The sequence below is a fragment of the Pelodiscus sinensis genome, chromosome 1, assembly GCF_052426305.1.
Source record: "Pelodiscus sinensis isolate ZL-2025 chromosome 1, ASM5242630v1, whole genome shotgun sequence".
Taxonomy (NCBI): Eukaryota; Metazoa; Chordata; order Testudines; family Trionychidae; genus Pelodiscus; species Pelodiscus sinensis.
Window position 1 is genome coordinate 335,246,421 of NC_143052.1, and position 24,828 is coordinate 335,271,248.

Consider the following 24,828-nt stretch of genomic DNA (forward strand, 5'->3'; position numbering starts at 1 on the left):
TTATGAGTGGTATCATCACATGCTTTCAACATTTTCCCAATTACGTTAAAATTGCTGCTACAGTGTCTTGTCTGTTAGTCATCTGTCAGTTTTTTAGAGGCTTTTTTGTAGTTTTGTTTTTTTCAGTTTTATTTTCAATCTTGCCACACACAAATTGTGGTCACTTCTGTTGTCAGCTCATTTGTATACTGAAGTACTGGAAAGTTGACTTTTAAATTTCTTTCCAATATGTAGTCAGTCAGTTTGATTCTGGTGACACTATCTGAGGAATTCCTAATTTCTTTATGGATATTCTTGTGTAGGAATAGAATTTCACTAATTATAAGTCCTGATGCTAAGCATTTCTACTACATATGCGAGAGAGTTTGTGTCTCTGTCCGTCCATCTGTCTGTCAGTTCAAGAACTCCTCCTAAATGGGATAAGAGCTAGGACAACCAAATTTGACATTCAGCCTCCTCTTATCTTAAAGCAAGATAAGTGTTTGGTTGTGCCAGGTCAATGGGATGTGCCTGGAATGTGATTCTTTCTCATAAAATAGAAAACATGGCATCTGTTACACTGTATGATGACCACAGGGGGCAGCAAGGGGCCAAAGATGGGACCAAGACCACTATGACTCCATTGGGGCAGCAGGGGGCAGGGGAGGAGAAAGGGACAGCTATCTATTATATATTTGAGAGACTTTGTCTCTAGGGGTGTGTGTGTGTGTGTGTGTCTGTCTGTCTGTCCTCAGGCTGGGGGACAGGTACCCTTCCCCTGGCTGTGCCCACTGCAGCTGCAGGAGCTGTGGACTGATGTTTCTCAGCTGTGATGATAGAGGGCTGGTGTTGTCCTCTCTCCCTGGGACACCCTACATCCTGAACCCCTCATCCCAGCCCCACACCAGAGCAATGATTTAAATGAAGAAAAATAAAAATTACGAGTTAAGGACCCGAGCAATGCCGGGCAAATCTTCTGGTTGTTTAAATAAAAAGGAAATTGCTGTGCTTTCATTTTACAGTATCTGTCCCAGATGACTGTGAATTCCTTAGCTTTTTTATTGAATTCATAACACATAAGTAATAAACCTACAGAAAGCGATATATGAGCATGCAAAATAAAAATTGCTATGCAGAACATAGTCTCTGGATTTTATACCTTGTTGACATTATAAAGAAAATATAGGGAATAAGTGGGCCATGCATTACAATATATTTGGCTCTAGAGTAAGCTTGCACATTTTTACAATCAGATATGGGAATAAAGAGGTGTTTTATGATCAGAATAATCATGCTTGTGAGTTGAATAGGAGCATAAAAAGAGAAATGCATTAAAATTCCTGACAGTCCTGCACTTCCAACTGTTATATGTACAATATTGTATGTCCATCAGAAGCTTACTATCAGATATTATTTAATATTAATGACTAATTCCTACCATATCTGCAGTGAATCCCAAGAAGAGATTTTAGGAAAAGCCACAGAAGATGTCAATTACAAACTCCCTGAATAATTTCTAGTTTTGGCTTTGTCCTGCAGCATAGAGACATGTGACTGTATTTTACAAGCAGAATTTTAAACAACATCTATAACTAAGATACACATGGGATGTGCTCTAGCCTATGCTGATAGGCTGTGTATTCATTTCCCCCCCTTTTCTGAATGACAGATGTGGAACACATCAAAGTAACACTGTATAATTGTCTTGTTAACAGGGGATGCCAAAAGGTAGCTTGGGTGTATTCTTGAGGTGGGCTCCTCAAATGAATCCAGAGCCAAAGGCTTAGGAAGCAAAGCTGTTTGAAAAATGTTGTACTTATGTTTGTTTAAGGAAGCAAGGTCTGGTGTAATATGATGAGATTTTCAAGTGGTCATTTGTACCCTGAGTGCTCCTATGATGTTGATGGGAATTTATCCATACTTTTCCACTTCGGAAGAATGAGTTGTTGGAGCAGGGGGACAGGACTAGGGGTGTTCCACCTCAGTGACCTTACTACTTGGCTACAGAGTCATTCTCATTTGCTCTTCCGCAGCCCAGTGATTCTATATGTATTTATGTCTGTACTGGATCAGGTTCAACAGGATAAACTGAGGGGGAACCCACATCAGAATAGCCCACCATTCAATGGTTAGAGCACACTTAAGAGGTAAGAGGTCCCTGTTCAGATCCATTCTCCCTCTGAAGCAGAGGAGGAAATTAATTTCTAAGTAGTCTGTAGTTGAATTTCATGAGAGCCATATGATGAAAACCTCATTCACATATTTGCACGTGTACCTGTGACAGAGTGGCTATCTTTGGGGAAGGGAAATTCCTGTATAACGTTCTTAAATACAATGTAAAATAGCTATAGATAGGCCCGCCAAAGTCCCAGGCCTTTTAAATTGCCACTGGAGCACTGCACGGTGTGCTGCCAGCAACGCTGAGACCTCAGTGTGCAGGCGTACTGTGATCTGGGAGGCACTGAGGATGGGTCGGGAGTGCTCTAGTCAGGGCAGCCCTGCCCCGTCTGCCCGATGCTTCACCCCTTCCAAGAGCGTGGAGCTGTGCCCCCATCCCCACTCTGCCCAGGGGCCCAGCGTGGCTGTCAGCTCCCGCGGCTATCTGTAGTTTCAGTGTTAGTGAACCCCATTTCCCTTCCTAATAGGCTGACAGAGTTTGAAAAATGTATGATAGTTGGGTCTTCTATAAAAGTGAAACAAAATTAGCTTTTAAATTAAAACTTATTCAGAGCAATAAGGTAGGGTTGTCTTAGAGAAAGGGAGAATCAGGAGGTTTTGCTACGTGTTTACAAAAGATAATATGGTCACTAAATTGTTTTTCACTTACTGTCTAAGTTTTACTGAGAGCAGATGCACTGCTGAGCATAACTGTTGGGGAGGGAAAAAATTACACAACTTCCTTCCAATAAAAAGTAAAAATAAATATTGTGAGAGCTTCAGCTAATTTACAGTGAAATATAAGGAGATAGAGTATTTTAAAGACTATCTGTTCTACCGGCTTCTGCATGCGAGTAGCAAACTACATAAATGAAATAGCAGGAATATCCAGTCATTTTCCCTTAGGATTTGAGTATGACCTTAATCTTCTGGGTCTTTTTTTAATGCTTTCATTTTTTTCAACTCTGTTCACATTTAGACTAGGTGTTCCAAAGATCTCTCTTAGGAAGAAGGAAGTGAATGCACTGTGACTCAAGAAATAGCAAGTGCGCATATAGTTTCACCCCTTGATTTCCTCAGGTTTTGGAGCAAGACTAAGTGAAAAGTCTGAGAGAAAGGATTGTGCAATGCCATCCTACAGAATTATATGCCTCTGAACTCTAAACCAGCTGGCTGATCACATTTACTTTCTGATAGAAGAATTTTATGAGCTCCCATGGAGCTGAAAAATGTTAAATATACGCATGTTGGAAATTCATAGGAAAAAGCAGTTTCATCAAATGACAAGGATGAACTTGTACATATTTGTTACTTTGCTTGTAGATATGAAAATCAAATGGGAAAGGGCAATAAAAGCCAATGTTTTACCTTATACAACTAGAACTTGGGTTAATATATCACCTTTTATGCTCCAGGTGTCTCAAATTCCCCTAAGTGCTTTTTCAGAGTAATGAGTTATAGTGCAGAGTCTATACAGGAAAATCCATTATGCACTCAGCAGTATCTGACAGACTAGAACTCAGAACTAGATTAATTGAGGAGACTGTTGGGTTATCTCTCATAACCTTTTAACACTTTATTGGATTTTCATCTTTTGTTGCTATAGCTATGAAATTCTGACAGAAAGGAATAAAAGAAAGATTGACTTTTGGATGTGAAGTATATCTATCAATAGAGCTTTCCTTCTTTGCACTGCAGTGTTGGTACAGTATATGAATATGGATGAAATAATAACCATATTGATATTGAAGCCAGTGGGTATTTTGCCATTATCCTCAGAGACCTTAAGGTCAGAAGGGACAATCGTGACAATCTAGTCTGATCTCCTGCACATTGAAGGGTGCATCTTCATCCACCTATTCCTGCAGTAGACCATTGGCTGAATAACTAAAGTCTTCCACTCCAAGTTACAGAGAATTCACCATTTATAGAATCATAAAATACTAGGACTGGAAGGGGCCTTGAGAGGTCATCGAGTCCAGTCCTCTGCCCTCATGGCAGGACCCAATACTGTCTAGATCATCCTTGATAGACATTTATCTAACTGAAGTGTTGGCGCATAAGCTTTCATGGGCAAAGACACACTTCGTCAGATGCATGTCTGACAAAGTGGGTCTTTGCCCACTAAAGCTTCTGCTCCAAAACTTCAGTTAGTCTATAAGGTGACTCCTCGCCGCTTTTGCAGATTCAGACTAACACGGCTACCCCTCTGATACTTGACATTTATCTAACCTACTCTTAAATATCTCCAGAGATGGAGATTCCACAATCTCCCTGGGCAATTTATTCCAGTGTTTAACTACCCTGACAGGAACTTTTCCCTAATGTCCAACCTAAACTTCTCTTGCTGCAGTTTAAGCCCATTACTTCTTGTTCTATCCTCAGAGGCCAGGAAGAACAATTTTTCTTCCTCCTCCTTGTGACACCCTTTTAGATACCTGAAAACGGCTATTATGTCCCTTCTCAGTCTTCTCTTTTGCAAACTAAACAATCCCAATTTTTTCAGCCTTCCTTCATAGGTCATGTTCTCTAGACCTTTAATCATTCTTGTTGCTCTTCTCTGGGCCTTCTCCAATTTATCCATACCAATATCCAATTTGTCCAGGATGGGTTGTAGATCACTAATGATGCGTTGGAGAGGTTTTAGCTGGGGACTGTAGGTGATGGCCAGTGGTGTTCTGTTGGTTTCTTTCTTGGGCTTGTCCCATAGCAGGAGGCTTCTGGGTACATGTCTGGCTCTGTCAATCTGTCTCCTCACTTCCTCATGTGGGTATCGCAGTTTACAGAATGCTTGTTGAAGATCTTGTAGGTGTAGGTCTCTGTCTGAGGGTTTGGAGCATATGCGGTTGTACCTCAGTGCTTGGCTGTAAACAATGGACCGTGTGGTGTGTCCAGGATGGAAACTGGAGGCATGCAGGTAAGTATAGCAGTCGGTAGGTTTCTATGGGACAAGCCCAAGAAAGAAACCAACAGAACACCACTGGCCATCACCTACAGTCCCCAGCTAAAACCTCTCCAATGCAACATTAGTGATCTACAACCCATCCTGGACAATGATCTCTCGCTTTCACAGGCCTTGGGAGGTAGCCCGGTCCTTGCCCACAGACAACCCGCCAACCTGAAGCATATTCTCACCAGAAACTACACACCGCACCATAATAACTCAAACTCAGGAACCAATCCTTGCAACAAACCTCGGTGCCAACTCTGCCCACATATATACACCAGCAACACCATCACAGGACCTAACCAGATCAGCCATACTGTCACTGGTACATTCTCCTGCACATCTACCAACGTAATATATGCCATCATGTGCCACAATGCCCCACTGCTATATACATCAGCCAAACTGGACAGTCCCTATGTAAAAGAATCAATGGACACAAATCTGATATTAGGAATGGCAACATACAAAAACCTGTAGGGGAACACTTCAATCTTCCTGGACACACAATTGCAGATCTAAAAGTAGCCATCCTGCAGCAAAAAAACTTCAGGACCAGACTTCAAAGAGAAACTGCTGAGCTACAGTTCATCTTTAAATTTGACACAATCAACTCTGGATTAAACAAAGACTATGAATGGCTTGCTAACTACAAAAGCAGCTTCTGCTCTCTTGGAATTCACACTTCCAGATCAGCTGCTAGAAGTGGGCCTCATCCTCCTTGATTGGATCCACCTCGTCATCTCCAGCCTGATCCTGGCCTGCATATTTATACCTGCCTCTGGAAATTTCCACTACATGCATCTGACGAAGTGGGTCTTTGCCCACGAAAGCTTATGCTCCTACACTTCAGTTAGTCTATAAGGTGCCACAGGACTCCTCGTCGCTTTTGCAGATTCAGACTAACACGGCTACCCCTCTGAAACTTAATAAGCATACTCTATATGCCAATATTTAAATCGTTGATGAAGATATTGAACAGAACCAGTCCCAAAACAGACCTCTGTGGTCCGCATGTGTTATACCTTTCCAGCAGGATTGTGAACCATTAATAACTACTCTCTGAGAACGGTTATCCAGCCAGTTATGCACCCACCTTACAGTAGCCCCATCTAAGTTGTAATTGTCTAGTTTATTGATAAGACTATCATGCGAGACCATATCAAATGCCTTACTAAAGTCTAGGTATACCACGTCCACTGCTTCTCCCTTATCCACAAGACTCATTATCCTATCAAAGAAAGCTATCAGATTGGTTTGACATGATTTGTTCTTTACAAATACATTCTGGCTGTTTCCTACCACCTTATTATCTTCCCAAGTGTTTGCAGATGATTTCCTTAATTACTTGCTCCATTATCTTTCCAGGCACAGAAGTTAAACTGACTGGTCTGTAGTTTCCTGGGTTGTTGTTAATTCCCTTTTTATAGCTGGCACTATATTTACCCTTTTCCAGTCTTCTGGAATCTCTCCTGTCTTCCATGATCCACAAGTAATGGGCTTAAAGTGCAGCAGGGGAGGTTTAGATTGGACATTAGGAAAAAATTCCTAACTGTCAGGGTGGTCAAATATTGGAATAAATTGCCAAGGGAGGTGGTGGAATCTCCCTCTCTGGAGATATTTAAGAACAGGTTAGATAGACATCTGTCAGGGATGGTGTAGACGGAGCTTGGTCCTGCCTTGAGGGCGGGGGGCTGGACTCGATGACCTCTCGAGGTCCCTTCCAGTCCTATTATTCTATGATTCTATGATTCTATGATTTTCCAAAGATGATAGCTAAAGACTCAGATACCTCCTCTATCAGCTCCTTGAGTATTCTAGGATGCATTTCATCAGGCCCTGGTGACTTGCAGACATCTAACTTTTCTAAGCGATTTTTAACTTGTTCTTTTATTTTTATCTTCTAAGTTCTATCTGATCCTAGATTGAACTTATGAGTGACCAGTGCCCCATGGTTGAGAAGTAGGTGTAAACCCCCTAGATCTCTGCCAGTCTGCCAAATCCCTTCCTGACCCCAAATATCATGATCAGTGAGACCATGATCAGTCGAGACCCACTAGCCAGATGCCTAGGAAAGAATTCTCTCTTACAACTCAGAGTCCTCTTCATCTGGTGTCCCGTTGGGGCTAGGATTTTTCCTTATGAGTTCTAGTGTGCCTTGTGGATAACTTTAAACCCATGACATTGTTATCCAGATTCAGCAGATAAGAGCATTGTGAACTCTTTAATGAAAATACTATTAAGCTTTCAAACATAGCCAGTGCAGGTCTATGAACTGACTAGAACTGTCCCTCCAAAGCTTGTGAGTTTTCCATGAACAGATATGCCTAGATATGGTTTGGCTTAGTGGCTGCTTCCCTTGCCTTGGTCTTGTCCTGGGTAGTGTACTCATAGGAATTGTGAACGCGTTTGGGGCCAAGTATGAAAATTGAAAGCGGGCCTTGAGTGGTGCAAATATGCCTATCTAAAGGAAGGGATTGTTTTTCATGTAAGGGCTCTTGAAAGTAGAAGGCTCTAAACTCTAACTTTCCTTCTCCCAAAGTGCCTTGAAGACTTAGTGGAGAGTGTAGTGCTTTTTTCCCCTTTCCAAGGAACATTCATCTGTGTTTTGCTGAGTCCTTTTCTAAAATTGCCTTCCATCTTCCTTTCTATCCAGTTAATCTTTAGCTAGTATGTTTTGTAGCATTTTCTCCTGCCCTTACTTTTCTGCAAGAGACAGAATGGATATTACTTCCTCAGTCAGAGAGTGACCTGCAGGATGCAAGTATGTGACAGGAAACTGGAAAGCATACTGATATGGCAAAAAAGCCACAGTTGGTTGTCACAGCTCGGAATGGTGGCTGCGATATGGGGGAGGTAGAGGGATGGTGGTTCTGTTCTTGTTGACAGGGGCATTGTTAACTCAACACCATTCTCTGTTATTCCTTTTCCTCTGTATCATATAAGTGGGGATTAAAATTGCAGCCTTTTTTCAAGGGGGGAATTATGTGATTTCTGTACTATAAAGGCTGATAGAATGTGCTAGGAACTTATGGTTTGGGCTTGGAAACCATATCTGAAAAGAGTTCTCTTGCATAGACTAATCCGGATACTGCCAGAATCTGACAGCAAGTGAACTGGCATTTTTCCCCTTTCTGAAAGATTGCCGTCTTACGGTAGCTGGTTTAAATTCATTCTTTAAGACCTACTCTTTACATTTTCATTCTTTACAGTTTAATAGAGAGAAATGATTCCTTTGGTCTGTTTTAAAACCTCCCTACTGCAGTGGTGCATTTCCCCTGACAGGATTGGGTGTTCAAGCTCCCTCTATAGGTAACAAGTGAAAAGAATCACGCAAGTGCTTGTTGTCTTGTGAACTATGGCAACATAGTGAATGTTCAGAATCTGATAAGAGTCTTGAAAACAACAAATGACACAGTGACAGATGGAAATATGCACCATATGGAGCATAATAAGATAACTACAGAGTCTCAAAACTCCAACTCCAGGGAAACCGCCAGCTGATGTGGGTGGGAGTAGTGCGAATATCATGAATTATGTTACTCTTGAGTAGAGTTGAAAGTACAAAAGACTTCAACAGCCTACTCATAAATATGGAAATAGTTTTGTTCTCTGAATTGGAGGAAAAGGAGGCAGCTTTGTTCAGGTTTTTTAAATTTGAGCTCTGAGAAGAATATAATGAAAGAAAAACAGTATGTATGTGTGTGTATGTGTGTGTATTCAAAATTCATCTGCTGGAATGATTTGCATCTGTGATCCCATTGTAGTACACAAATGTACTACACCCTTATCTCAAAATAAGTAGTACAATTTGAGCTATGCAAATTGTGTAGCATATTTTGAGTTAATTTCAAAATAGCTTTTTTCGTAATTTGGCGCTGTCTACGCAGCACCAAATTTTGAAATAAACCACTATTTCAAAATGTCCCTTAATCCTGATGGAACAAGATTTCCAGGGATATCAGAATAGCACACCCGTTATTTCGAAAGTTATTTTGAAATAATGGGCGCTCTGTCAAGAGGCAGAATAGCTATTTTGGGATACTGGAAGTATTCCGAAATAGCGCTGCAGTTTAGATGTACCCATACTGATCAGGGTTAAAGCAGGTTAGTGTTAGAATGGGAGATGGCCAAGAAACTGTAATGATCATGCGTAAAATATCAAACAAGTGAAGGAGGGAGGAATAAAACATTAATAAGCTTCTCTAGTGAGCTGTTCACACAGCCTTGTAGTGTTCCCAACCCCTGCCTTCAGGGCATATCTCCAGATTCTTATGGTCATAAAACTGTCCCATATGAGACAGTCAAACCTAATCTAAATTATAATCTCCTATAAACAGATCTGTACATCTTCCCTCTTAAATAAAAGCAAATTAACTCTTATGTACCTAGCTAGCATCAAATAACACATGCATAATATTCTTAACCCATGTAGTATATTTCCATAAATCCAGTGTTTCAACTACCTAGAAAGGAGAGGTTACAGAAAATCACTCTTGAGCAAGTCTTTATCAGACACTTTGCCCAAATATCCCTTTTCCAGGCAGGTTTGCAAGTATCCATAATTCTTTCAGAACATTTAATCTTTTGCTCTGCTCTTCTCAGTATCAGCCTGTCATTAGAATCTGAGTTTTTCTCTTGTTTCTTGACAATTTCTTCTGTGTGCAATGATGTGAAAGGATCAGTCAGAAGGGAAATGCCAGAGCTCTCATCTACTGTCAATGTGTTGCAATTTTCTGGGATTACTGATACATGCCTTCAGATATGTTGAAATGTGTCCCCCTAGTTTATCTGGACTATATAAGACCTTGGAGGCAGCTGTTCTTTAATGGTACTCTTTTAGCCTTAAGTAGGAAGTGTGATTCCCCTTGAACACTTGATCACCTGGGTGATCATGGGCCTTTTTCTGCTTCTACTTCCACTTTTTCTTTAGAGATTTCAGCTGTTATCAGGTATTGGTAAATTAGATCTGATCCTTGTTCCCACTAACAGCTGACCTGGAGAAAAGCTATTTTCCAGGGATGCACTTTGGTAAACGGGTAGTGCTTTTTACAAATCATCCCCACAATCAAATCTTTTCCTAGACTAGCCCAGCCATGGGCAATCTAGGCTAGTGAGTGGGCCATACAAGTGGCCCTCTTCCATTTCAGTGGGCCATAAGACCGTCGTAACCAAGATAGTCTCCCAGGATAGGGTAGTTTTGCTAATTGCATTTGCATACCTAGAATCTGCAGGGTGTGCCGATCGACACGTATCCGTGTTTTGATTGGATTCAGAGAGAGCACACAGCTCTTACAGTCAATGTTGTGTGCAGTCAGCATGCACCTCCCTTCACATGCCCTTGCTTTATCTGCATGTGATGTTAGCAGTGCTGGTAGGAAAAAAACTATACAGATGGAAACCATCGGAATCTGGAAACTCTGTCATATTTCTAAAGAAATGCAAAATCAAATCCTGATAATTTGTTATTAGTAATCCAGTAGTTTTGATTAAGGATGTTTAATTCTGATGCCATGGCCAAATTTTATTTAGGGTAATTATATTATTCCTGTTCAAATTCACTCTGCAGTTTCAAGGAGATAAAATGTTCACCTATTTGTATTATTGACATGTATGGTTGTGCTGCAGATAGTGTTTTGTTGTAGTGATGGGTGAAGTAATTCCTGTATCTCTCTTGCCTGTCATGTGGGGGTGTGTCTAGACTACATGGCTCCGTCGACGGAGCCATGTAGATGAGGCAGGACGACAAAGGGAAATGAAGTGGCAATTTAAATAATCGCTGCTTCATTTAAATCCAAATGGCTGCCGCGCTGTGCCGATCAGCTGTTTGTCAGCACAGTGTGGCAGTCTAGTTGGGGATCTGCCGACCCCAGAACCCTTCATTGGCAGATTCTGTATGCCTCGCGAATCTTATGGCCTCTACATCTTTTCTTAGGGTACATCTACACTGCGTGACTATTTTGGGGTACTGGAGGTATCCTGAAATACTACCCCGCATTTTAACAAGCCATCTGTTATTTTGATATATTTTTCAAAATAACAGGAGCGCAATTTTGGCATCCCTGTTGCCCTCGTTCCACGAGGGTTAAAGGATGTCTCGAAATAGTGCATTATTTCAAAATTTGGCACTGTGTAGATGCGCCAAATTTCAATATAAACTATTTCACAATAGAATAGAAATAAGATATGTAATTTGCATAGTGTGTAGTTTAGGGTGCTGTGTAAATGTGCCCTTTATTAGGCAACAGTTTCTTTTCTCTCACCCCTTTCTAAAGGTGGTCTCCAAATGACTGTGGTGAAGTTGATGGGCTAATGCTGCTAATAATAACAACTTCTCCCTCTCCTCCACCATCCTACTTCTTTGGACATTACTCCATCCAATTCTCCTTCACCTCCCCCTTTCATGCTGTTGTCATTTACTTCCCTCAATTTCTCCTTTCCTGCTCTTCTCTGACCTTGATATTTGGTGCTCTCTCTCTCCTTTTTCCTCATTGTCTCTCTCTCTCTCCTTGATAACTTCAGTCCTCATATTAACTTCTCCTCTAACCCCTTGACCCCTGCCTTGATTTCATCACCTCACTTGTCTCTAGGTGTCTAGAATTTGTACGACTGATAAGGTCTTCTTTTGCTATTTCACAGGGAGGTAAAAGTCAAGGAAACCCTGGCATGTGTTATGCTGTGACCTGTCTATCATTCTGCAAGCTTTCTCATGACTAAACTGGTTCTGATAGAAATAGAAACTCTCTTCTGTAGTTCATACTTTAAAGCAATTTGTGAGGAAATGAAAGAGAAGAGTAAGGAATAGGAGTAAGTGTGTGGAGAACAGAATATGATATGAGGCAAACAAGCAAGAAGTTAAGATGAAAGCTTTAAGATATATGGTAGAAGTTAAAAATAAAGCAAACAGACAATACCACAGAAAAGGGAAATGGATAGTGAAACAAAGAATCCATGTGACTTTTCAGAGAATATGTTAGGTGAAGAAAATGTTTAGGAAGCCATACGATACTTTTGAAAGAGAGAAAAATATCAGGACACCATGAAACCCATTTTAGAATAATTAATATTCCTGTGTTTATTTAAATGTTAGGGACTTTACTGTGAAGTTCCAGAAACATTTTATATGTGTGTGTTATTAACAAATAGAGAAACCAAAGTAGAGAGAGATGAAGTAACCAATTTAAAGTCAAAAGGGAGCCAGTGACTAGACTGCTGATTCTCAGCCCTGTAGTCTTGGTAACTGATTTGGATGCCTTATTCAGAACCTCATGGTTAGAGCCCTACCAAATTCATAGTCCATTTTGGTCAATTTCCCAGTTATGGGAATTTAAGAATAGTGAATTTTCAGATTTAAATATCTGAAATCATGACTGTCATGGTGTTGTCACTGTAGAGACAATGACACAAAAAACAGCCATTGGGGGGGGGGGGGGGTCACAAGATTATTGTAGGTGGGTTGTGGTATGGCTATAGATGCTTGAATGCATGGTATAGTATTGCCACCTGTACATGGATGTTCAGAGATTAATATAAAAAAATAAAAATTGGTTTAAAAGGATAACTAAGAGGAATCATAGAATCCTAGGGCTGGAAGAGACCTCAGGAGGTCATCGAGTCCAGCCCCCTGCCCAAAGTAGGACCAATCCCAACTAAATCAAAAGGAAGGATGTGGTTTCTCCCCTCTCACCTGCCTAAAGAAGGGAAAGTGTTTGGGAATTATTGCTGGGTGTTTTTGATTGATTTGCTTTTGTTATGTGGATAATAAAACAATCCCTGAGGAAAGAGCCTTAAAATGACTTATGTTTGAAGGTTTTTTTCTCCTTTCCTTGGCTTCTGAATCTTCCACCATCTTATACCCATCCTGCATATTGACTACTAGTGTTTGTTAGGAGAAGGTCCTAATGTGAGTGTTGAAATGACATGTGTAATTTAAAGAAAGGTTTCAGATTCTTAAGATAAATAAGAGGGAAAATTAGCAAATACCTAGAAAAGTATCACAGGTGCAAATTCCATCCGAAGCCGTTTTATCGCGAGAGTCAGAAATCAGGTACCAATAACTGAGCATTTGGACAGATGGAAAGGGTTAACGTGGATAGCAATATTTTAGGACAGATGGGTCATAAAAGGAGTCTTTAAAGTCTAAAAGATACATTCATTTACCAAAATTGTCCCATTAGGCCGGTCCTGAAACTGATCAGAATTTTTGTTGATCATGCAGAAAATTGTTGGGTAAAAAAAAATGGAAACTGGATTGTTTCTGTTGAATATTTCAGGTTTAACATCAAAGATCTCAATTTGGAAATGCTGTGGTGTCTCTTGGGAGTTATACTTCAGGCGCCTTGTGCCTCCATTCTTCTGTGAGGGCTCAGTTCCCTTGCTGAACTGCATCTCCTACGAGGCACCTTAATTTCCCTTCTTTATGAGCCACTGCATCTACCAAGAGAAACTTAGTTTAGTAACGATCTTGGCACATAGAGAAGGATGTGGGCCTGGAACAGTTCCCATGAAGCATGAATTAAAATAACTTTAGGTGTTCAGTTACTCAACAAAAAAGTTCAAATTTGAAGAAAAAATAGATATATTATGAAAAAACATTTTGTCAAAATCCCATTTTTTCCTCAAAAAGCAGTTTTGATGGCATTTTTTCAACAAACTCTACTCCATACATGAGAGTAAAGTTACTCACTTATTCAACGCATTTATAGAATTGGGTCCTAAAGCAGTATATGTGGTAAAAATAACAAAAGGAGGGCTTTTAATTAGTGTAACAGCGGATTTAGAAGTTTGTAAGGCTGCTATAAATGAAAGGTGGAATATGTGATGAATATAATTAGAATAAAAGTGTAGAGGATCTGGGAGGGTAAGAGTTCTAGTCTGTTCTAGCCAGATCTAGAAAATAAAAGGTTAAAATTAATCTTAATGGGAAGTCTATGATTTTAGCTAGTGCCTGATTTGTTTAAAGATCCTTCATGCAATATATACGTATTTCTCTCAGGGAGTAGGGATGCACATATTTTATCTTCTGTTTTAGGCTAAGCGCACACTATTGGCAGTGGCATGTCAGGGATGTGTGGCTACATAGCAGTAGGAGGAAACGAGGAGAAGACATAGTCCCAGAATCCAGTGGCGGGCAAGGTTTCAGAAAGAGGTGCATGGCTGACAGGTGATAGGGCAAGGAGGATGAAGAATTGGTTCTGAACTTTGGCCAGAAAGAGACCATTAGAGACCGCAGCAAGAAATGTCAGGATGGAAGATATACCAGAGAGTGTCCGGGATGGAACTGGAGGAGACGGGCTATGGACAGTGATTGTAAAGCACTTGTCCAATGAGTTTAGAGATGAAAAGGAGATGGTACAGTAGCTGGAGAGGAAAGTGAGTTGTTTATTTTTAAGATGGGAGAGACTAAAGCATGCTTAGATCATGAAAGGAAAGACAGGGGAGAGTAAGATGTAAGTGGGGAAGGGCAGAGATCAGGAGATGGGATGGAATAATTGGGAGAAGTGGAGGAGCTAGGAGAGGAGACCAGATGAGAAACTTTTCCATCTGACTAGCATGGGTGAAAATAACCTAAGTTTCTTACAGGTTCTGTTGTATCACAACTCCACTTGAGAAGGGTCAGGGCGGGAGGTCAGAGGGGTTACGATAGGATAGTACATGTAATAAATTTAAGTGTGGGATGGAGTGGGGAGGCTTCAGAGCAGGGGTCAGAGGTGTGAGTGTAGGGCAGGGGTAGTCAAAAGAGCCTCTGTGGGCCGGATCCAGCCTGCCAAGCGGGTGGATATGGCCTGTGGAGGCCCTGCTGCTCCCCCGCCCCCAGGCCAATTAGGGCTTGGGGGTGGGGGAGCATCCGAAGCCTTCTCCACTCTGCCCTCACCCTGCAAGCAGTGCACAGTGCTTCAAAGTGCTGCTTGCAGGGTGGGAGCAGAGCGGAGAAGGCTTCCTGTGCTCCCCCACCCCAGGCCTTAATTGGCCAGGGGGCAGGGAAGTGCACAAAGCTCCTCCCGCCTTGCCAGGAGCACGTGGTGCTTTGAAGCTTCCTTTGTTCTTCCCTGGCTCTGTGAGGAGCCTGCAGCACTTTAAAGTGCCACATGGTCCTCCAGGGCTGGTGGAGGCTTCCTGTGCTCCCCCGCCCCCAGGCCCTGATTGGTCTGGGGGTGGAGGAGCGTGCCAAGTCTCTGCCAGGGCATGGGTTCCTAGTGGGAAGGGGCAATAAAGGGGTTTCCCCACCTCCAGACCAATCACGGTATGGGGGTGGGGTAGGCCCATCCGTTTCCAATTAGGTCCCACCCCTTCCTGTTTAGGCTCGTCCCTTCCGGGGTGTCCCGGGGTCACTTTGAAGTGTCCCTTGGGCAAAAATTATTGCCCACCCCGGGAGTAGGGCATGCAGGAGTCAGGGCAAGGGGTTGGGCAGTGTGTTGGGGGGGGGGGGCTCAGGATAGACAGGTGCTAGAATCAAGGCATGGGTGTAGAGGGGGGGCTCGGAAGAAGAATGGGGTGAGGGGACTCAGGGCAATGGTTTGGGGGGGCTGTGGGAAACTTCGGTCTGAGAGTGTGACCACTGTGTTTGCCCAGCTACCCAAGCACTGGGGTGGTGAGAACTGCGCTTGCCTGGCTGCCTGAGCATGGGGGCGGTGGGGACTGCACTTTCCCACCGCCTGAGCACCAGAGTTGGCAAGGGTGGTGGGGATGGCAATGCCTGGCTGCTTGAGCACTGGGGCTGCAGTCTGGGTGCCAGGCTGCTCAGTTGCCCAGGCTCTTATTGGTACGCTGCACTAGAACACCCTTGCTTACTTCCACCTTTGCTGACTAGGCAAAAGCAGTAGAGAGTCACAGGAGGGTAACTGAGGGAGGGAAGGCAAGCTAGGGAGAAAGAAGGTCACATCATATTTTGTCAGATTTCTCTTGGTAAAAATGGCAAGATCCTGTGCAGAGAGAGGGTATGTCTAGACTACATGGCTCCGTCGACAGAGCCATGTAAACTAGTTTACCCGGCATAGGCAAAGAAGCGGGGATTTAAATACTCCCCGCTTCATTAAAATAAACATGGCCACCGTGCTGTGCCTCGTGAAACGAGGTTTACAGGGTGGGTTGGCAAAGGCTTCCCCAGCCGACAGATCCGCGTCTAGACTGCCACACTGTGCCGGATCAGTTGATCAGCTTCCTTTCCTATGCCGAGTAAACTAGTTTACATGGTTCCGTCGACGGAGCAATGTAGTCTAGACATACTCAGAGAGTGTATATCTATGTTGGCAACACCGACTGCAATATTAACTTGAGAACGACAAAGAAGGAATTACTGTGCTAGGCAACTTGCCTTTCCCAGCTTACTTTCCTGCATAAGAGTGTATATCCAGACTGAGCAAATTAGTCTGTGACAGCTCTCAGATCCTGTTGCTCAGGTCAAGGATTGCAAAATTACTAGCAATTTTCTGGATCTAAAAGTGCCAGCCAGGGGTGCTACCCTATTCTTTTGAAAGGTTACTCAAGGGGCAGAATCTGAATTGTCTTGCAATACAGCATACATCTGTGGATAGATGTCAGGGGCTGGAAGTGATTCACTTGGAAAGCCTGCAGCAGTTTACCATGTCATTACTTACAGTGAGCATGGCTAGAGTTATTTAATGCTGAGGAATTAATGTGGCTGAGATGTGAAAGGGAGGGGCGGATGGGAGAGTGCACTGAAAGTCTGAAACCTTTTCCCACTAATTTCCTGCTGAGAATTTGTATGAACTTGTGGTGTGAGCAGTGGCAGCTGGGCACGCTCCACAAAACAAGCCAGCTTTATTATTTTATAAAAGCTCTTCAAGCATGGTGTGACTTTATACTGTATCCACTTGAGCTGCACATTCCAGCTCAAAATTCCTTTCTGATGCTTTCCTGATAGACCCATTTCTTTTGTCTTTAAGAGAAGGTTTTGGAGACTCAGATTAAATCTGTTGAGAAGCACAGGCTGCTGCAAATGCAGTGCTCATCTTAAAAATTGGATCTGACACTTAATGGAAAAGCAAATCTTTTTTTTTTTTTTTTTTTTTTTTTTTTTTTAAAGAAGCACTTTAAAGCACCTACTGCATCCCAACTGGAGTGGCCATATTTCAGAAGTGAGTGATCTAACAGCCTTCTGTGATCTCCAATACATTTTTTAGTTTTCATCAGACCATTCACTGACAGTATGTCATTAGAAATGCTCTCAGGGAAAGTATTTATAAAGTATTATCAAAGGCGGAACCTGTGTTGACTGCATTGTGTGATAAGGCATATTATAAAATATATGGAAAATAAAATGAGCTGGACCCAATCCTAATGGATAAAAAGCTAAATCATAGGTTTGTTGTGCCATCTTAAAAAGGCTTAGTAACCCCTTGTAGAATATCCATAAAATGTTTCAGTGCTGTGACATTTCCAATATGACAGCTAGCTGAATAGAATGAAAATAACTATATCCATAGCCCTTTTTGTCTATTTATTTAGTGCAGTACTGAAAAATTATTCAAGAGCATTTATTTATATTGGACCTACAGATTGCATTAGAACCTCTTCAGAAATAATAATTGATAATGGTCCTGTTCATAACTGAGAAACACTGATTGCACTGGCTAGAGCTTAGCATGTTGTACACATGATGTGTAATCTTTCCCACAAAGCTCTGCCCATGCACCTTATTCCTGACCTCCTAGCAGAAATGCATTTTAAGGAGAAGGAATTGAGATGTGATAACAGAAATAGTTGTGGGCATGTTTGATTCACGGCCCTCTTTCCTCATTCAGATTGAAGCAGCCAGTTATCTGAGTCTAAAGCAGCACTGGAGATGGTAAAACTCCAGAAGTCTGCTAGGCAGAATAAAATCAGAAAAGTGTTTATGATAAGCACACTGAACATACTTTACCTTATATACTTCATAAGAAATTTTACATTTGTCTCTAGTAGCTCGTAGGGCTATTGGAAGCCTGAATTCATGTTGGTAAAGTTTCTAGACTACACCTCTCTGTCGACAGAGAGATGTAGATTAGGCACATTGAAATTGCTAATGAAGCAGGGATTTAAATATACCATGCCTCATTAGCATAAACATGGCCACCGATTTTTTCGAAACTGAGTTTTTTTTTTAAAAGGCAGTCTAGACAAGGATCTGAAATAAAGCCTTTTTTGACAGATCCTGTAAACCTCATTTTTTGAGGAATACAGGATCTGTCGAAAAAGGCTTTATTTCGATAGATCCGCATCTAGACTGCCGTTTTTTCGAAAAAACGCCATTTAGAAAAAAAAGCGGCAGATATGTTTATGCTAATGAGGTGTGGGATATTTAAATCCCTGCTTCATTAGCAATTTTGATGTGCTTGATTTGCATCCCTCTGTCAACAGAGGGATGCAGTCTAGATGTAGCCTTAGACTCCTCAGATGAGGGGAGACTAAAAGGGCACAGTTTCAGATATTATTGCGCTTCAGATTGTCTGTGACCACAATTATTTTAAACTTGACAACAATAACAATTGGTACATAATTCTATAAATGTTGTCATGTATGTAGTGTGACGGGATTCGCACACTTGATGGTGGGTATGTGCAAGTATATATACATGTAATAATAAAGGATCGTTTAACTGATAGAGTCTAAAGGCTACTCCAAGTATTTATTTGCTCTTTCAGATATGCAGAAAATGTGTAAGCCAAAAATTGCTCATCCAAAAAAAAATTGGATAGGAGTAGTAGTTGCTTTTCAGCAGAAAATCTACTATATTAGAGACTGTCTGTTTAATTAAGAACGTCTCCTGAACAGTAAGAGCTAGGACCACCAAATTCGACATATAGCTTCCTCTGATCATAATTTAAAGCAAAATCAAGGTTTGGTTGTACCAGGAAAATGGGATGCACCTGGAATGGGATTGCTTCTCATAAAGCCAATCACAAAATCACATACAGTCCTCAAAACTAGCATAACTGAAGACATGTTGAAAGAGACTGAACCAAGATAAGCCAGAAAAATAGGATCAGCCTGGAATAGGATTGCTTCTCAATAAGCCTTACAGAAAAAAGAGATAAAATTGAGAAATTTGGAGTTGTGCTCTGTTTTGGCACAGCTAAATCAGTGCTTAAGATTTGAAAACTATAGAAGAAAATGTTATTGGAAACCAAATTGACTACAACTCTTTTTTTGTTAAAACATAGCAAATGATAAGAGTGTATAGGGATGAAGAAAAAAATACACTTGATAGAATTCCCATTTTTTTAAAAAAATGAATGAAAAACCTAAATAGACAAATTTTAACAATCCCTCTTTTAAAAGAAATCCCAAATAAAAATTAACTTAAGTAAAATAACATTATTTTTGAAAAATATAATCATTTAAATAAAGCACGTATACTCTCCTTTCATTTAAAAAAACGTAATTGAATTATAGACCTGAGAACATTGGGTAAATGTGCTAGTAATAATAAGTTTTAACTTTTTTTTTCTTCTCCTGCACCCTGATGTACATAGGTTTTCTATCATTTTTTTCAGAATTTTAGTTTATATAGCAATGAGGTTGTTTATTAACCTTCCTTACTAGAAATTAAAACATTAAGGATACATTTTTAAACATTTTCCTAACTAGTGTAAGAGTGTAAGTCTCACTGGAAATCATTGGGTCTTGGTCTCTGAAGTCTCTTAGGCACCTTTAAAAATGTTTCTTTAGACAATTACATTTAAGCTTGATCTTCTGCAGAAGACTACTTGAGTTTTTTTCAGTGAATTTGGGAACTCTTTGTGTACTTTTCTAGCCTGCCTTGTTTTAGCTGACAGGGAATTTTTTTTGGCAGTCACATATACCTGGAAGAGAGGCACTGCTAAGTTAAAGAAACAAACAAACAAAACACCTTTGAGAAGCAACACAGAGCTACTAAGTTCTTTAGAATTCTAGCAACATGTGAGTCTTTCTTTTTTTCTTTTCCCAGGGTAATTCTGGCCTGGGGTTCAGTATTGCTGGAGGAACAGACAACCCTCATATTGGGGACGATCCTGGGATATTTATTACTAAGATTATACCAGGAGGAGCTGCAGCAGAGGATGGAAGACTCAGGTAAGCATCTCATGCATTTAGGAACTAAATGTACTGCTGTTGTTAATTATTTTTAATGCTCAAATGGGTGCTAGGTGTTGACAGAGGACACAGAGACATGGGGCTAAATTCTCTTTGCTGTGCCTGCACAAGCATTATGAAGTAGCAAGAGAAGGCTACTGAAGAATTTCCTCTGTACTGGTGAATTCCCTGCTGGCTTAAAGCTGCCAGAGGCTCCACCTCTTTCTCTGTCTCAGCCATCCCAGCTGCCTTCAGAGGGCACAGTCTGGGCAGATCAGGGACAGAGGCATACCAGTGAGGAGCTCCATCATGCCTAATCTCTACACATACACACTAGAGGAACATTATTCCAGTGACATAGGTTAAGGATTCCCCTGCCCAGCCCTTAACTAATAAGGTGCCCGCAGCTTCCCTTTGCACTCCGCTTTGGAGACTCCTGGCCATTCTTGGGCTGTAGAGGGGAGGTTTATTCTTTCTTCCATCTTCAGATGGCCTTTTTCTTCAGATGAGAACCTAATCACAGTGTTCTATCCTTCTGCCACCTCCGCCTAGGTTATTGCTGTTGCTCTTGGGGTAAACACTGAAGCCATTAAGCAGCAACTCTCACAACATGGGACAGTGTACCTTTTAAGCAACAACAGCCCAAATGAACACTTCATACCAGTGCTTGTGCTTCCCATTTATTTATGGACTGAATTCAAAGTCCTAGTCCTAATCTGCAAGGTCCTAAGCATAAAAGGTGTTCAGTTATCACCACAATTGCCTCTCCATCTGCTAGCCACTAAGTGTACAGCTACACTGCAATTAAAAGCCTGTGTCTGGTCCAGCCTTGCTGGCATGGGCTTGCGGGGCTCAGGCTGCAAGGCTGTTGAATTGCAGTATAGATTTTTTAATTTGGGCTGCAGCCCAAGCTCCGGGACCTTTGCATGGTCCTAGAATCCGAGCTGCAAACTGAGTGCACAAGTCTGTGCTGGAATTAAACAGGCCTCTGGCCACAGTCCCTAGCAAAGTCAGTATAAACTACAATTTCTCACAGGCGGTGACTTATTTTATGCTGTTCTATATTCTGCACTCTGACATGTAAGCACAATATTTATATTCCAATTTGTTTATTTTGTAACTGTATGTAGGGCTGTAGCAAATTCAAGGTCCATTTTGGTTAATTTCACAAACATAGGATTTAAAAAATTATAAATGTCTTGATTGCAGCTATATCAATCTGAAATTTCACAGTTTTGTAATTGTAAGGGTACTGACCCAAAAGGTAATAGCATGGGGAGTTGTAAGGTTATTGTAAGGGGGACGCGCTACTGCTATTCTTACTTCTGCACTGCAGTTGATAGTGGCGCTGGCTTCAGAGCTGGACAGCTGGAGAGCAGATGCTGCTGGTTGGGAGCCTAGCTTTGTAGGCAGAGCTGCTGCCTACTGAACTGAGCCACTCTCTGGCTGTTCAGCTCTGAAAGCAGCACAGAAGTAAAGGTGGCAATACCGCAAACTTCCTTGCAACCTCCTTTTGGGCCAGAACTCCCAGTTGGATAAAACCGTTCTGCCCTATGAAATCTGTACTATACGGGGTAAAAGGACAAAAATGGCCAGATTTCCTGGGGGGAGACTCTTCATGATCCATGATGCATTGTTCATGGCTGTGAATTTAGTAGGGCTCTAATTATATGGTAAAAATGAGAAAGTAATAATGTGCTGGGGCGCCTTGGCATTTTTATGTTTGTGTAAGCATGCTGCTTTGGGGGCATGTAAGTCAAATCAGACTCTTGAAAAGGGTACTGTAATCTGGAAAGGTGGAGAACCACTTCCTTAAGACTTCTGGGGCACCAGATAAAATAGATAGTTGGTAGGCACAGGATAAACTTGTTAGTCTGTGTGAATAGTGTTCTCAGTGGTGGGATATGAGTTGTAAGAAATCCTTGCTGTAAGAAATCCTTGCCACTTGTGGCATGCGTGCTGTAGGTAGCTGACCCCTGTTTTAAATGCACAGAAGGTAGTATACTAAGGCAATTCTTAAAACTGTATTAAAAACATGATGACAGTATTTATCTTCAGCTCAGAAAAGGTTAAATATTAGAGAAAGCATAAGTTTTCCTATTACTAAGATTTAATTTTTTTTTTACAAAATATATTACATAAGTAGCACATTGTGAAATGCATTATCATAAATAGTTCAATTTGAACTGTAGTTTTAAAAAGAAATGATAAAGGTGCAACTGGCGTTCTGTTTCTCATTAATTTGTAAGCTTCATTCATTCGTAATGTGTCTGTCAGTCATTAGTGCAAATTACGTAGATTCAACTGCTGTTGCAATTTAATCTGAAGGGCAGGCAAGTGTGCTCCTTTCAATAAAACTGCTTTCAATGGAAATGATTTTTGAGGTTTGCACATATTTATCTGGGCTTCTGTGGTTTGGACGGAAGGGGAAAGAATTTATATTGAACTAGACTAAGTAAAATCTGTGAAAACACAATGAATTTTAAAGAAAATAAAGTACTCTACTAGGAAACTGTTAGGCTGTGTCTACATTGGCAAGATTTTGCACAAAATCTTGCCGCCTGTCTACACTGGCCGCGAGTATTTGCGCAAGAACACTGACGTTGTAATGTACAAAATCAGTGCTTCTTGCGCAAATACTCTGACGCTCCCGCTCAGGGATAAGTCCTCTTGTTAAAATAAGTGTTCTTGCGCAAGAGGACAGTGTAGACAGGTAACATCAATTTCTTGTGCAAGAGAGCCTCTACACTGGCATGGATGCTTTTGCGCAAAAACAAATCTTTCGCACAAAGGCACATGCCAGTATAGACACTCTAGTGCGCAAATACTTTTAACGGAAAAACTCTTCCATTAAAAGTATTTGCGCAAAATCATGCCAGTGTAGATGCAGTCTTAGAGTTTTGAAGGCTCCTCCATAACTCCCCAGTTAGACTTTTCTCCCTCCCAGCTAGCTGCCCAATTGTTTGCAATGTCAGTTCCCAACAAACCATTTTATAATTTCATAATCTGTAATGATTTTTATTCACCTTCCTGGCTGTCAAACACATACTGCACCATTATCTTGCTTTGTTTTTAATATAATTTGTTCAGTGATTTTTAGAAACTTCACATTTAGAAGCCAGTCTGCAAGTGCAAAAATCTGGAGTTCCAGATATTTGTTTTCACATAAACTCCATGTTCTCCATATTTTTGGGGTTTGGAACATTTATTTTATTCCACAGCTCTAATTTCCATACTACCACCATAGAAGTTAAACTATTGCTGTATTATATTTGTACAAGTGGATCTCTGATGGATCACCTGCTCTTCATATTCTTCTACTATACTCAGAATTTTAGTGCTAGTGAATGATGTCTATCTTGTTCGAAGATCTAAGTATTACTTTATTAAAGATTTCCTGAGCAGCTTTTTTTTGTCCCATCCTCAGACTCCTGCCATTTTGAGGCATAATGTACCCTCTTTGCAGGAACAAAACAAAATCAACATGCAGCAACAGTCAATAATAATTGCCCCGTGCCAAGTTCCCAATGCTAAAACAATTTAGAACTCTCTTATGTAGAAGTATGTGATTTTTTTTATAGGGAATGAAATATTTGCCTGTGTCCATATCTATTCCAGATTCTGCATGCAGGTATTTCAGATTATATAGCAAAGTTCATCATGTGAATAGGGAGCTCTGTTTGCTACCAGCTCTTAACCCCCCAAAGTCTGTAGTACTACTTTTTTTCTTTTTTTTAAGTGGAAGCAATTTTGGTATGATTGACTTGAATACAGACTACTGATGGCAGGATTTTAAGTGACCTCCGATTTACAGCAACTGTTCTTGCAGACTTCTCTGAATCTTGTGTACCTTTCTGTGTGTGATTAGTCCAATGAACTTTAGTGGGACTACCTATGTATGTGAAATTAAGTACAAATGTAACTGTCTGCAGGATTGGGTCCAAGATGACTGATTTTTTTTTATACAGGGATGAAATAAATTTAACGATAGTGTACGTTGCTCAGTTTATCTTTGTACTACTTAACCTAGAGCAACATGTCTTTTAAATATAAATTGCCATTTCTTATTATATTTGTTTTAAAAGAGTAATCTATTAATATAGTGTTTTTCTCTGGGAAAATCCCAAATATTTTACAGCTAATATTTTTGCATACACTATCTCTGAAATGTAACCATCTCTGGAGTTGAAGATAACAGTCAAATAGTGCAAAACACACTGGTGCAGAGGATCGTTTCTCTAAAGGCATTGGGATGAACACCTCATCTTACAAAATCCATGGAAAGCCATGGAATTTTTAACAATGTCCAGAGAGAAAAGACCTCTGTTCATTGTATTTTCTCTGATAACTGGGGAATTTGAGATATTAACTTGTTAATTTCAGGTTGATTTTTATTCTTATGACTTTTATTATGCCTTTATAAATATTGTAAAAAACAAAAAACAAAACCAGATCCACCTAGCACTTAATTGCCACTGGGCTGTGCATTGTGGCCTCTCAGAACTTCATGCAGGAACAGAACATTCTGCTTGAGAAGTAGAGGTCTTGACCCTTGAATCTGTGGAAGAAATTTTTATCAGTCATTTGTGCACGCTGTGAAGTAGTTCTTCCATCCTGTAGATATCAGTGGCACACATACAAGGCAACAAAGAAATCCTGAGTTAAGACTCTGTACGTACAATAGAATTTTC

At 40.8% G+C, this 24,828-nt stretch overlaps 1 protein-coding gene across 14 annotated transcripts in view; it reads left to right on the plus strand.

Moving 5' to 3' along the window:
- The window catches only part of DLG2 (discs large MAGUK scaffold protein 2), a 1,584,089-nt gene that overhangs the window by 1,074,059 nt on the left and 485,202 nt on the right, over window positions 1-24,828 (plus strand). For all 14 annotated transcript variants that reach the window (XM_075919430.2, XM_089775764.1, XM_089775765.1 and 11 more), the window contains one exon: window positions 20,013-20,137. In XM_075919430.2, the coding sequence (XP_075775545.1) occupies window positions 20,013-20,137 (125 nt within the window). The remainder of the gene's footprint in view (window positions 1-20,012; window positions 20,138-24,828) is intronic.